Source organism: Lissotriton vulgaris, chromosome 10 (assembly GCF_964263255.1).
Source record: "Lissotriton vulgaris chromosome 10, aLisVul1.2, whole genome shotgun sequence".
In the NCBI taxonomy this organism is placed as follows: domain Eukaryota; kingdom Metazoa; phylum Chordata; class Amphibia; order Caudata; family Salamandridae; genus Lissotriton; species Lissotriton vulgaris.
This window is the reverse complement of record NC_141698.1, coordinates 271,349,078-271,364,549: the sequence shown is the minus strand read 5'-3', so window position 1 is coordinate 271,364,549 and position 15,472 is coordinate 271,349,078. Positions and strand designations below refer to the sequence as shown.

Sequence of the window (15,472 nt, the reverse complement as noted above, 5' to 3'; positions counted from 1 at the left end):
CCACTCTGCAAACATACCACCTGATGCACTACTAGTTAGGGGATGAAGTTCGCTTGGCTCATGAGGGTCCTTGGCGGCCAACTACCCCTCCTGTCACCTCCAGTAAGACCCACACAGCTAGATTGATGAGAGTTTGCCAGAGGTCACGCTCCCTTTCTCCACCACTCTGCAAACGTGCTTCCTTGCCCACTACTATTGGGGGTATATAGTTCACTTTAGTCCTGAGGCCCTCAGGAGTAAAGTGGAATTTATTCCCCAACCAGAAGCGTGCTAGGAGACACATTTGCAGAGTGGTGGAGAAAAAGGGCTTAGCCTTCTAGTTCTCACAGCAAACCTATTGTACGACGTAGGTACCAAGAGGCCCCCAAAGACCCTCAGCATTCAAGGGGATTTCATTCACCAACCAACAATGCTCCAGGAGGTGCGTTTGCAGAGTGGTGGTGAAGTGGACGTGGCCTCCAGTAACTTGTGGGAGTTTTTTTTAATCCAAAGGAGGCTGTGTAGTCCCCTTCCCTCAGCCGATTTCAGCCCCAGGGACCCCATCCCTTGGGGCCGGTCTATTATGAAATGGGGAGGGGGCTGCGCAGCATTCTTCCCCGGTCTAATACAGTCCCCCGGGGCCAGGTCTTCCTTATTTTATTTAATTAAATGGTGAGGGAGGCCCTCCTTCTGGGCTGATATTGCCCCGGGGACTCCATCCCTCGGGGCATGGCCACATTGTTGGGGAAAGCAGGGGGAGCCTAAAGGCCCCTGCGGTCCCTGCAGGCTATCCCCTCCTGTAGGAGCCAGCATTGCTTTTGGACAAAGGAAGCTGCTAACATGCAGCTCCCTCTGTCCAAAAGCAATTCTGATCCACTTTGTGGAAGCAAGAGCATTTTTTATGGTTTTCCTTCCACAAAGCAGAGCAGGGTTTCGGCGACTCGAGACGAAAATGTATTTGAAAAAAAATGCTTTTTGGCCCTGGAGTGTTCATGTGGAACCCCCTCAGAAGGCCTAGGGAGTCAGGGTGTTAATACCCTGGCCCCTTTTCTTTTTCTTAAACACTATTTCTTTTGACTCGATTCAACTGAGTCACAAGATGGCTGCAAACACTTCCTAGTTGGACGTGTTAGCAGCCAATTATATATCAGTCACGAAATCAGGAGAGGTCGCGGATACACCACGTCCCTAAATATACAACTGGGAATTTCTTTGAATTTCTCTGGAACTACTGAACGGATTTACACCATTTAACAAAAAGAGTGCTTTCTGGACCAAGAGCTACTGTTCTGCCAAATTTGGTGTCATACCGTTCAGCAGTTCTGGCTGTAGCCGTGTCTAAAGTTTCCTACTGAAATTAACCTGGAGAAAAAGTGTTTTGGGACACGCCCCTTTTTTCTAGGCCCCCACTTGACGGGACACCCTGACATTTTCAAGATAGCAGCTGAAGTGACTAAGCCATTCGTTTTGAAAAATTCACGAGGATCCATCCAACAACGCCAAAGTTATTGGCAAATGAAAAAACACTTTTCCTATGGAAACTAGGTCCTAATTATAACAGCCTACTGGCGACCTCCAGTAGGTAATATGGCACCCAGGATTCAAATAGAAACCATCATACATGGTATGCATATAAGCATAAACACTCTCATATGTATTGGTGTAATGTAATATGTTCTCTTTCGCATTTTCTATTACATTTTTATATAATTGATTTTGAAGGCACAACTATACAGAAAAATGTTCAAGCTGCATTTATTCAGTGTCAAATTGTACGCTGATTTAATTGTTTGAAGAAAAACAATATTTGTAGTCAATCGTTTTGCTATCATGTGGGCACTTTAAATGATGCACTTAGAATGAGGTGCGGGTATGTGAACAAGGTCTCTGTGTGACCAAAACGCATTATGGCTGATATCTGTGATTAAAACCAACTTGCAGGAGAAAACTGGTGTATGTGCCTGGTCCTTGTCGATATCTTTGAAGTTACAGTCACTGGTGATAAGTATATATATATATATATATATATATATATATATATATATATATATATATATATATATATATACTACTAAAGTCAGCTGAATCATGGGACAATCAGGAACCTTACAAAACAGCAATCTCATTGCCCACGAAGAAGGAGCAGACAGCTCTGAAACACGTTGGCTATCAGGGAGAATGACGGACTAAAGCCACCTTCAATATGCAAATAAAATGAAGAACTCTTCTAACATGCTGTCGAGTGCTTTTCCAATTGCAGAGTCTTTGAAATACAATATATACATATATATATAAATATATATTTCGCCAGAGCAAGAGAAAGTAAAAAAAAACTATTAGTCACAGTACTATGATTGTTCAGATGCACATTAACTTCATTATCCCTCAATGTTTCACTGGGAAGTTTTTAGGCATGCAATTTTAAGATGTTTGGTAAGGACCATAAGTCAGTGACTTACAACATGATATCAGTGGTCACTTTAACCCCCGAGTCTGCCACTTGCTTAAGTTTCTTTGGTTGGAGAATAGGGTTTGTCTGAAGCTATATAACAAACTAAGAAGTCTGACTCTACCAACTCTAATAAACCTCTGCTTCTAAACAGGTGACACGGCAATGAAGTTTTCGGATATAATGGAGTAGGCAATGGTAGTTTTTAATAAATGCAGTCGACAACAGCATACCGCCAGGAACTGGCCAAGATGATGAAACTAAATTAAGATAATAATATGAAGGTATGTACCAAGACAAAAAGGGCTGAAAGTCTCAACTCTTTTTATTAAAACATAGGCCCCCATTAGGATGGCTGGTGGATCGCCCCCGCCAGGCCGGCGGTAGCCACTGCTGGCCTGGCGGGGCGATCCGCCCACCATCCTGGCCGGAATGACCCCGCCATATTAGTATGGCTGGGGGGTCGGCGGTGGACGGAAAGACCGTCGCCGCTTTTTCGCCCCGGTCCAATGCGACCGGGGCAGAAAAGGGTTTATATGGTGCCGGTGTCTATCAGACATCGCCAGCCGTATTACAATGGGCTTTTTCAGATGCCTTTCCGTGGCGGCAATGCCGCCACGGAAAGGCATGCAGAGTCTGCTTTGGGGGTCCGATGCGGGCCCCCATGGAATCCAGGGGGGTGGGGGGTGCACATGGGGGGTACCTATGGTACCCCCAGCAGTTCCATGCACAGCATGGCAGGCACCGCGCGGTGCCTGCCATGCTGTGCATGGAAGTGCACAGCATGCCTTCCTGCCATTGTGGCAGGCGGTGCACATGGTCAGACTGATTTGCATATAGCCATGTCTGAACTGGGTTGGCAGAGTGGGCTAAAGAACGGTGATGGGTTAAACCCAGATCTTTTGACTGGGTGTGAGTGTTTGATTGATTCAGATGCTCCGTCCATCACCACCCCCTTTTGTACCTCTTTTGGCCACCATAAGTGTGGCAGTGTATGCTCAGACGTGAGTCCCTTGCTCACTTTGCCACTGGATTCAAGCAAGCCGTGCTGAAGACGGCTGGAATGCCAGAAACCGGTCTCGGAAGCTTGTTTCCGGTCCAGGGAAGACATGGCTTGGCAGTTCGGGCTGGACTGTTCCCATGAGGCACAGGGTCAGACTGATTTGCATATAGCCATGTCTGAACTGGGGTGGCAGAGTGGGCTAAAGAACGGTGATGGATTAAACCCAGATCTTTTGACTGGGTGTGAGTGTTTGATTGATTCAGATGCTCCGTCCATCACCACCCCCTTTTGTACCGCGTTTGGCCACCATAAGTGTGGCAGGGTATGCTCAGACATGAGTCCCTTGCTCATTTTGCCACTGGATTCAAGCAAGCTGGGCTGAAGACGGCTGGAATGCCAGAAACGGGTCCTCGGAAGCTTGTTTCCGGTCCAGGGAAGACATGGCTTGGCAGTTCGGGCTGGACTGTTCCCATGAGGCACAGGGTCAGACTGATTTGCATATAGCCATGTTTGAACTGGGGTGGCAGAGTGGGCTAAAGAACGGTGATGGATTAAACCCAGATCTTTTGACTGGGTGTGAGTGTTTGATTGATTCAGATGCTCCGTCCATCACCACCCCCTTTTGTACCGCTTTTGGCCACCATAAGTATGGCAGGGTATGCTCAGACGTGAGTCCCTTGCTCACTTTGACACTGGATTCAAGCAAGCCGGACTGAAGACGGCTGGAATGCCAGAAACCGATCCTCGGAAGCTTGTTTCCGGTCCAGAGAAGACATGGCTTGGCAGTTCGGGCTGGACTGTTCCCATGAGGCACAGGGTCAGACTGATTTGCATATAGCCATGTCTGAACTGGGGTGGCAGAGTGGGCTACAGAACGGTGATGGATTAAACCCAGATCTTTTGACTGGGTATGAGTTTTTGATTGATTCAGATGCTGCGTCCATCACCACCCCCTTTTGTACCACTGCATCACCCGGCACAATCGTAGGAATGCAGGTTGCGCCCGCCACTGTGTCGGGCGCATCCTAATGCTAGCCACGGGACACCCGTCCTTATGGCGGGCGGTCCCTTTCACTGGTACGCCGTCAACCTAATGACCCCCATAGTTCCCAAACATAAGGCTATAAATACTTTAGTTCTCATTTTCTACACAATCAAAAGTGTTCCTGCGGTCTTCATATGAGATGGGAAGTGATAAAGAAGACTCTATGAAGGACTAAAAATCCAGCAGCTTTGAACTCACATGACCCCAGTCCAACACACATGAAAGCTTTCCGATAAAGATCAATTTATTCATTCACACTGGCAGAAACAGCCCCTTCATGAAAAGTGCAGTGTACCTCTTCCTCTGTGAGTCGTCCATCTCTCTCCAAACAAGCTTCGATATAGTCAATATCAACTCCCCTCTGAAAAATAAAAATATATAAATTATCTAATAGTGTAATTTCTACAGTATTTCTCACACATATTAATGATTGATCTTTTAGAGAAATATCAAAACGCTGATTACAAATGATATTATAAAACTCCATGATGCTCACTCCACCTAGAACAATGCCTGGTCTGGTTCAGATATGCGACTCGCATCAGTTGATCACAATTCTCTGCCTCCATCAGAGCACTTTTTTATTTTGGTGTAGTGTCCACAACTGGAACAAAGTGAGGGACAGTGCACTATCCTGATGCAAAACGAAAGGAAAAAAATGAAGGAAATCAAAATGTACGACCCCCCCTTTGAAGCTAAATGGAAAATGTTACTTAGCCAATAAGGATTAGTTACTTACCTGCAATCCTAGTTCTCATCCAGGGGTATACTCATCAAAGTCATAAGCTATGAATAATCCCCGCCTATGTGCGGGATCCCGGAGCATATAGAAAATACATATAAATATCTATGTATATATATGTGAAAACATATATTTGCAGCCTAAAACCTTTTTCAACTGGCACAATTGCCACAAAATTACATAAATTAGCATACACACAGAAGTAACTCTCCTAACCCCTAAGGAAGAAAGAGAGCAGTAAACATTTGCTTACAACAATGCTTTATTGCCATAGGAAAAACCTGTAATTGCAGGCATCTGCCAGTAGGCTGCGGTAGAGTATAAAGCAACAAAGAAAACTGACACCTTGCCTTTAAGGCATTAGAGTAGGGGTACCGTGCCTTTAAGACCTGAAGGCGACCCCTGCTCCGATGGTGCACCACAGGTGGCAGTTGGGTTATTCTTTTTGGAGGTGCAGAACACCTGAGTAGATCCACAGTAAACATCTCATAACTTTATGAACATGCTCGTCCGGGTAGGTGGGCGGGAGCTTATGACTTTGATGAGTATACTCCTGGATGAGAACTAGGATTACAGGTAAGTAACTAATCCTTCTCATCCAGGGGATACTCATCAATAGTCATAATCTATGAATAGATTAGCAAGCTCATACCCAAAGTCTCGCGGACGAGCAAGAAACAAATACATCAAAGACTGAGTAAGTTACACATTGCAAATACATCTTATGCATATAAGTTCATTAAAGAGGCCTGCCCTACTTGGGCATCGGCCTGAGTATCTGAGTCCAGGCAATAATGGTGGGTAAAGGTATGCACAGACCGCCAAGTTGCCGCTTTACATATTTCAGAAATCGGAACATTACGGAGGAGAGCTGTAGTTGAAGCTTTCCCTCTAGTAGAGTGTGCATGTGGTTTACCTTGTAAGGTCTTCTTAGCTAGTTGGTAAGCTAACGCTATACAGGAGACAATCCAGCAAGAAATGGACCGTTTTCATGCTGACAGGCCATTATTAGTGCTGCCATAATTAACAAAAAGCCGGTCAGACTTTCTAAGTGGAAGGGTTTTAGCCAAGTAGAACTTCAGGACCCTCCGGAGATCTAGAGAGTGTAATGACCTCTCCGGGTGAGTAGAAGGTTGAGGAAAAAAGGTAGGTAAGGTAATAGACTGGTTGATATGAAAGTCTGAGACTACCTTGGGCAGAAAACCTGGGTGCGTTCGTAGGACCATCCTGTTGGCATGAAAAACTGTGTACGGTTCCTTACAACACAAGGCCTGGATTTCGCTGAACCTACGGGCAGAGGTAATCGCCACTAAAAAAGCAGCTTTCCAGGTCAAGTGCTGCAAAGAAGACTTATGTATAGGCTCGAAAGGAGCACTCATCAGTTTAGTCAGGACGATATTAAGCTCCCAGGGAGGGGAGGGAGACCTCACCGGAGGAAAGACTTTCTTAAGCCCTTCTAAGAAATCTTTAACTACAGGCATAAGGAAGAAACATTTTTGAGAAGGTGACTTCCTATATGCTGTGATGGCAGCTAAATGAACCCTGATGGAGGGGTATTTTAGGCCTGATTTCGCTAAATGCAACAGAAAAGGTAGAATCACCTGCTCTTGGTCATGTACCGGGTTGAGAGAGTGTTCATGACACCATAAGAAAAACCTCTTCCACTTGAAAGCATATGACTTCCTAATGGAGGGTCGTTTTGCTTCTTTAAGAATGTTAATGCAGTCTGCTGGGAGGTCTAGGTGTCCATACTGGATGACCCCAGGAGCCATGCCATCAAGCGAAAGGAGGGGAGGTTGGGGTGAAACACCTTCCCCTGGTCCTTGGATAACAAGTCTGGACGGCAAGGAAGTCACCGGTGCGGGACCTCTGACAGCTGTAGAAGATCGGGGTACCACCACTGGCGTGGCCACTCTGGTGCTATCAGGATCATCCTGGTGTTGGTTCTGTAGAATTTCTGGATCACTTCCGGGATCAGAGGCAGGGGAGGAAAGGCGTAGAGTAATGTCTGCGACCAGCTGATCAAAAGTCCGTTCCCCAGTGATCCCTGTTGGGAGAACCTGGACGCGAAGGTGGGGCATTTTGCATTGGCCGCGTCTGAGAACAGGTCTATGTCCGGTACGCCCCATAGCTGAAAAACCTCCTGCGTGACTTTCTCGTTGAGCACCCAATCGTGCGCTTCTACGAAGACTCTGCTTAGTCAGTCTGCTTGGACGTTTTGAAGTCCTGGTAGATGAACTGCCGCGATGGATAGGCCCCTTGCCAGGAGCCAGACCCAGATGGCTTGTGCTTCCAGAGACAAGACTCTTGACCTTGTGCCTACCTGCTTGTTCAGATAGAACATAGTTGTTGTGTTGTCCGTCTGAATCTGGAGGTAGTTGGTGCGCAGAGAAGGGTAAAAAGACTTGAGAGCCAGATGAACTGCTCGAAGCTCCAGGAAGTTGATATGGTAGCCTTGCTCTACTTCGGACCAGAGGCCTTGAACTTGGAGCTGGTCCATGTGAGCACCCCAGCCTTGAAGGGATGCATCTGTGACAAGTGACTGAGATGGAGGAGGACGATGGAATGGAACCCCCCGGAGGAGATTGGTCCTTTTCAACCACCATCTTATTGAGTTCTTGGCTTCTTGAGGAAGCAAGACACGGTCTTCCCAGTGACCCGATCTCTGAGACCATTGGTCCTCGAGGGCTTGCTGCAGAGGTCTCATGTGAAGGCGAGCATTGGGCACAATGTAGATGCACAAGGCCATCGACCCCAGGAGAGGGGACACTTGTCTGGCTGTGGGGGCGTGAGTGTCCAGTAGAAGACGACTGTAAGAAAGTACCATCTTTCTTGCCTTGGTATGCCCCCATTTTTTTCTGAACTTCTGATGTACTTTGACTGAGTGTGCCCTGGGTCCCTGCCAATCAGGTACCCAGGGCCTGTGTTCCTTCCCTAAAAAGAAAAGCTATGCTGAAACAAAATACCCAATTGGCATCTCTGGCCCCTGTCAGCCCCTAGTAAATGGTACCCTTGGTACCCAGGGCATGGTGACCAGAGAAGACCCCTGAGGGCCGCAGCACTTATTGTGCCACCCTCAGGGGCCCTGTACCCTGGCTCCCACACACTGCCTTTGCAGGCTGAGTGCCTAAGTACAAAACTAAAGCAAGAGTCGACATAGCACACATCCCTGTGTGCCATGCCCACAGAACCCACTGCCCTGGCATACTTCAGTCACCCCTCTAGCTGGGTGCCCTATGCCAGAGGTGAGGGCCCAGGTGCATGAGCCCTGTGCCCCTACAGTACCCAGGACCATTCCTGGGCACTGTAAGTGCAGTGTTGCCATTTAGGAGTATATGGTGCTGGGAGGTTGTCATTCACGAAATCCACAGCACCATAGTGGCTTCACTGAAGACTGACAAGTTTGGTACCAAACTTCTCAGCACATTAAACCCGTACTGATGCCAGTGTTGGATTTAATGTAAAATGAATGAGAGGGCATCTTAGAGATGCCCTCCAAAAACCTGAACCTACAATCCACATCTGGGCTGAGTGGCTGCAGAGTCTGCCACACAGCAGACATGTTGCTGGACCCCTGGATGGAGAGCCCCCCGCTCTCCTGGGTCTGCAACAAAGCACATCCTGGGCGAGGTGCTATGTCTCCTCCCCCAGGATGGACAGGGGGAAGCTTCAAAGGCATACCGCCTCTAAGAGCTTCTCCAGACCATTTGCTGTACCCAGCCACCAGCCCCCCACCAGTCCTACCCCCACTCTGGCGGGAAGACTGGCAGGAAAAAACTACATCAGGAAGGGGGGGCAAGGTGAAGCACGACTCCGGGCTCCGGCCATCTTGTAGATGGGGAGTCCTGCCCAATCGCAGCTAGGCTCCTGCCCCCCTCCCACAGGAGAGGAGCAGGCTAGGGGGTGTACTCACCCCAGGACAGGGATCCATTGGTCCCTGCCCTTGCCCTACCTGTAACTCCCCTAAATTTAGTATTTAGGGGCTCCCTGAACCTTCCTTCCTCAGATAATAATAATAATAATACTGGATTTTATACAGCGCGAACAGCTACCTCGCTAGGAGGTGTCCCGGCGCTAGTAGAACACAGATGACCTGGGGCTAAAGATAGGAAAGCTAGCGTGGCTGGGTGAAAAGCCAAGTTTTTAGCAGTTTCTTGAAGCAGGGTTCAGAAGGGGCCTGTTGGATTTCTTGTGGTAGGGAGTTCCACAGAGCGGAGACGTTTGCCGAAAAAGTCCGACCGCCAAGCCGGGCCTTTTTCGTGCGCGGGACGGCCAATTGAACACGGCAGTTGGACCGTAGTGCGCGGGTTTGGGAGTATCTCGGGAGGCGGCTTTTCAGGTATTGTGGACAGGAGCCATGCAGAGATCTGAACGCGAGCGTCAGAGCTTTAAATTTTATTCTGCTGGCAACTGGCAGCCAGTGCAGGGCTCGAAGATGCGGAGAGACTGACTGCTTGAAAGGGATTCGCAGTAACAGTCTCGCAGCCGCATTTTGAACTACCTGAAGCTTGTGAGTCAGGTATTTTGGGAGGCCTAGGTAGAGACCATTGGCATAATCCAGCCGTGAGGTGACAGTCGCATGAATAACCGTTTTCCGGCAGCTCTCTGGAAGGAGTCTCAGGATTTTTCGGAGATCTCTCAGTTTGCTCAGGCAGCATCCGGCGACTTGTTGGATATGGGATGTAAAGGACATGCTATCATCCCATCTCACTCCAAGATTTTTTGCCGTGTGACTGGGTGAAGGGGCAGGGCCCATCTCCGTCGGCCACCAGAGTTCTGAGGCGGGGGTGGGACCCTTGCCAAAGAAGATGACTTCGGTCTTATTGGCATTTAGTTTTAATTTATTTGTGTTCATCCAGTGTGCTATATCTTGTAGACAGCCTTTGAAATTTGAGAAGGACTCCTGCGTCATCTCAGAGTACGGAAATACCAACTGGGTGTCGTCGGCATACGAGATTGCCTTGACACCTCAGTTGGCAATTAACGTAAAGAGAGGAGCCAGGTAGATGTTGAACAAAAGGGGGCTGAGGGCCGACCCTTGCGGAACTCCACAGCTGAGGGTCTTGGGTGTAGAAGAGATCGTCCCAAGTGCCACCTTCTGAGTTCTCTGGGATAGGCAGGAGTGTATCCAACCCAGCGCCCTATCCTGAATACCTATCTCAGCCAGCCGGCTGAGTAGTCTGGCGTGGTCCACCGTATCGAAGGCGGCCGACAGATCCAGGAGTACCAGCATTGCTGAGTTTCCTGCATCCATCGACCACCTTACTGACTCGGCTACCTCAATAAGCTGTTTCTGTGCTAAAGCCGGGTCGGAAGCCAGATTGTGTTTCATGTAGGATATTGTTTATTTCTACAAATTTGCTCAGTTGGCGCTGTATGACTTTTTCCAACATTTTTCCCGGGGCAGCTAATAGAGATATTGGGCGGAGATTAGTGAGGTCTTCTGGATCCCCATTTGGTTTTTTCTTTAGGGGTAGGAGAGTAGCATGCTTCCAGACGTCCGGGAATATGCCCGAAGCGATGGAAGAGTTCCAGATATGTTGAAGTGTGGGAGCTAAAGAGTCCGCTATAGAGCTCCATAATTTAGCTGGGCAAGGGTCGTCGGGGGAACCGGATTTGCATCGGATAAGTTCTTGCCTTACCGCACTCAGGGGGATGTACATGAACTGGGTGAAGGTCTCACCTGGCTCGCCATTACTCGCAAGGTCCTGCTTCACTGTTTTTATTACTGGACCAAAAGAGTCGTACACCTTTTTAATTTTTTGGTCAAAGAACTCGGAAATTTGCTCGCATAGCGTAACTGTGGGTACAACCTCTCGATCCCGATATCAGAAAGAAGAAAGAAGATCAAGAAGAAGAAGACCCGCCGTGCAGCTGCTAACAACAGGACAACAACAACTGACTTGGCCCCAGCCCTACCGGCCTGTTGATCCTGGAAACTGCTCCTGCCTAAACCCGGCGACCTCCGCGGACAGCAACCTTGGGACACCTAGAGGACCTGCCTGCCTTGACCCTCTCGACGATTGGGACTCCCATCAGCAGAGGCTCTGCTCCAACAACCCACCTGGTGCCCACCAGCAAGCTCTGGACCAGCCCACTCTGCACCAGCCGAGCCTGGGCCAGGCCAACCCGAACCAAGACCACGAGGACGTCCCCCCGGCGACTGGGACCCGAAGTCCAGTGCCCAAAGACCCTCCTCGACGGCCCAGCCGACGCCTGCAGACTCAGAACCAGGGGCCACCCCAACCGCGACCAGCCGAGGGTAAGCTTTTCTGAACCCCAAAGACACCCCTGCACCAGGTGCCCCGCGGCACCCTGTGCCACCCTTTGGGTTACCTACCTGTGCTCCATCATCCCATCTTACCTCTCGAAGTGCTGGTCTCCCCTGGAGAATCACTGTCCCCGAGCCTGCAGCCTTTGTTCCTTTTTCAAGATCCTCATTGGATAACATCGAGCGCCCGACGGTTCAAAAGCACCCTGCACCCAGCCGCCCGAGTGCCGCTGGCTGTGACCTCTTTGCCCTATCCTACTTCCCCTCTTGCCCTGAGCAAGTGACCAGGAGCCCAGCTCCCAGAGCCACGTGGCCTGCTCGCCAGCAGCCACCAACCGAAGGCCCCCTTTCCCTCATTGGATAACATTGGGCCTACCTACCTCTGCACCCGGCCGCCCCTGCGCCGCTGGGACTGAACTAACTGTACTCACCTGACCCTGGGGGACCCCTGAGTCTATGCCCAGAACCCTAACTTCACCAACCAAGTACTTACCTGGAAACCGGTAATTCACTTACCTGCCATTGGATAACATTGACCCAGTTTTGACTCGAACATTTTCTAAGTGTGAAGTTTTGAAAACTAAAAATATTCCTATAAAATCAGCCAAAGTCCGAATTCGAAAATACTCACCTGTGATCAGGAGAGAAGCCAGTACTGTACCTTTCAGCCCAGTACTGAACCGCAAAAGTAATACCTAGCGGGTTTACTAGTAACCTGTATTTTCTCCATAGGAACCCATTGTCTGCTTTTCTATGAAATTTCTTCTACTTTTGAAAACTGCAAATATTCTTTAAAAATCGTACGAAATACTGAAACGCAATTACCTACCTGTTTTGAGTTAAGCCCCCAGTGCTGGCCCTAGGAGACTAGTGCTGGGTTACAAAAGTAACGCAATCGTACTTTACCTGTAACCTCAATTTCCTCCCATTCAATAACATGTGAGAATCACCTCGAAAAGTTTCTAAGTGTGAACTTTCAAAACAGCTTTATATTCAGGAAAAATTATCACTGTAACTAAAACGTTTTTGCTAATCTGGTTTCAGCTTAGACCCCAGGACTGAATCCAAGATCTAGTCCTGGAACTACCAAAGTAATCCATAAAGTAATCAACTGTACTTTCCTATGAAAACCCATTGAGCTCAATGCTAGAGTGTGGTTCAGTACTGTAATGCTTATTAGCTAACCCGTGATTATTGTGTGTACAAACTTATTGCTCCTCTGCAAAGTGTTTACATGAGAGAACTCGTAACTTGAAAAGTATATCTTTATAACTGTTGGTTCTAAAAATAAAACAACAATATCTTTGGATATACAAACAATTGGCCTAGAGTTCAGTCTTTGAGTGTGTGAAACCTTTTGCTAACTGAGTGTGTACATCAAATGCTTTACACTGTCCTCTGGTACTGCCTTACTGCTCGACCAAGCTACCACTTTGGAGAGTAAGGTCAGATCTGACTTGAACCTCTGTTATACCTCTGGGGTTGGTGGACTCTATACACACTGTACTTCCTTCTAGTCCAGTATATACAGAGCCACTTTCTCACAGCGACCCTTCAGGAGCATAGATGACAACCTCTCCTCCGAAGGACACACGCTTGCCTGTACCGAGTCCAGGGAAGCACCCAGGTAGTGAATCCGTTGGGAAGGATTGAGTACTGACTTCTTTAGATTGACCTGAAGACCCAACGAGTCCATCAATTTGAGGCAGAACAACAGACGGTTCTGAAGCAGAGTCGGAGTGGAGCTTTTTAACAGCCAATCGTCTAGATATGGATAGACGAAGATCTTTCTTTTGCGAAGAAAAGCAGCCACTACCGCCATGCACTTGGAAAATGTCTGAGGTGCAGATTTCAGGCCAAACGAAAGCACCCGATACTGGTAGTGATGGCGTCCGATCTGAAACCCTAGACATTTTCAGTGCTTTACTGACACTGGTATGTGGAAGTAAGCGTCCTGCAGGTCGATGGCAAACATCCAGCCTCCCTGATGGACATGCGGGAAGATCTGGTGCAGGGCGAGCATGCAGAACTTTTCTTTTTGGGTGAATTTGTTCAGCAGCCGTAGATCCAGAATGGGCCTGTATTCTTTGACTGTTCCTCTTTTTTTTACAAAAAAATACAGGGAGTATACTCCTTGATTTCTTTGCATGGGGGGAACATCCTCTATGGCCATCTTTTTGAGGAGGACGGAGACTTCGTTTTGCAGCAGTTGACTGTGGAATCGGGGAAGATGCTTTGCCTGTAGAAAGACTTGCGGAGGGGGGTATTTGAACCCCAGCAAGTAACCATGCAGCACAATAATCAGCACCCATCTGACCTTTGTTATGGATCTCCACTCTGCCAGATGATGAGAAACACTTCCTCCCACCTGAGTGGCGAACAGTCGTGGAGGAAGCAAAGGCTCAGGGCTTGGGAGGCAGACTGCTGTTTGTTATTGTTGCCTCTGCCTCTGCCTCTGCCAGGACGCCGCTGCTGAAACTGCGTTTTCTGCTGAGACTGGGCTGTCCACTGAGGGGTTTGAACCCTCTGCTGAAACGACCTCCTGTCTCCCTGGCGAAAGCGCTTCTTGAATTTCTTGCGCTTTTCTTAGCCCACAGCCTTGACAGTGTCCATTTCCGCTTTCATTTTAGACATTTTGTCGTCCGCATGTGTCCCAAAAAGAGAAGTACCATTGAAGGGGAGGTTCAATATCGTTTTCTGGGCATCCGGCTTGAGTACTGTCAGGTGGAGCCAGGCCGAACGACGGGAGCAAATTCCATGTGAGTAACTATGGGCCGCAAGTTCAGAGGCATCTACTGTGGCGCTGATGACCTGATTGGCTACGAGCCCTCCTTCATGTATAATTTCAACAAAGTCCTGTCGATCTTCCTTAGGAAGCTTTTCTGTAAAGCGAGTCAAGGAGTCCCACCGGGACCTGTCGTACCTTCCAAGTAAGGCAGAGGCACTAGCTACCTTCATATATGAAGAGGAGATGTTGCATACCTTTCTGCCAAACGAGTCCATGAGTTTGCTGTCTTTTTCAGGTGGTACCGAGGAGGAGGTAGTGCCCGAATGGGACTTCATGGCAGCCGCCACAATTATAGAGTCCGCAGGAGGATCAGATCTGAGGAACAAGGGATCCTCCGCCTGGGTCTTGTACTTCTTGGCTATCCGAGATTGAACAGACCCCACCACCGCTGGTGTGAGGAAAGTAGCCATAGCCGGTTCAAGGAGGCCGGGAACCAGGGGCAGCAGAGGTCTGGGCACTATGCGATGATGATGGGTACCATTGGGGTATGCAGCGTAATATTGAGCTTTTTTGCTGCCCTGCCCAGAACATTTGAGAAAGTTGCGATGTCATCAATTGGAGAGACACGTGAAGGAGGCGTTGAGGAAAAGGTTGGAGAGTAATCTCGGAAAGACGACCTAGTGGAAGATGACCACGATGGAGATCTTGTGCGCCGCCTCTTATGGGGCCTGTCACAATGCCTGATGTGACGGTCCCTGGACCTAGAGCGATGCCTTGACAGAGATCTCAGTCTAGGAGAAGTTCTTGGCCTGATAGGTGTTCTTGGCCGTACTGGAGAACGTGATCTGGCCGGAGATCTTGGTCTGGCTGAAACCCGGGGCCTCCGAGGAGACCAAGACGGTCTGGCCGGGATTCGTGAGGCAGACGGAGAATATGTGCTGGAGTAATCCGAGCCTGGACTACTGTGACTGCCAGAGACAGCCCCTTGAGGACGATGAGGTACCACACAAGCGTGATCTGTCCGCAGATCTGGGGGAAGGTTTCGGGGAGATCTCAACGATATTCAATCCGGGAGATGATAATTTGTCTCCTGAAGACCTGGAACCAGGGGACTCCACCACGACCATCACCTGATCCCTTGACAGCTAACGTTTCGACGTCGAAGACGTCTGTGTGACCAATGGCGTCAAGCGGGGTCTTGATGCTCTCGAGCCGGTGACTTCGACGTCGATCCTCGACGTCGAACAGATGGAGA

The 15,472-nt window shown here is 48.8% G+C and overlaps 1 protein-coding gene across 1 annotated transcript in view; it reads right to left on the bottom strand.

Annotated features, from left to right (window-relative positions):
* LOC147685114 (cyclic nucleotide-binding domain-containing protein 2-like) overlaps positions 1–15,472 on the bottom strand; it is an 827,522-nt gene that overhangs the window by 132,454 nt on the left and 679,596 nt on the right. Inside the window, exon 11 of the mRNA XM_086942419.1 lies at positions 4,772–4,837. Within this exon, the coding sequence (XP_086798545.1) occupies positions 4,772–4,837 (66 nt within the window). The remainder of the gene's footprint in view (positions 1–4,771; positions 4,838–15,472) is intronic.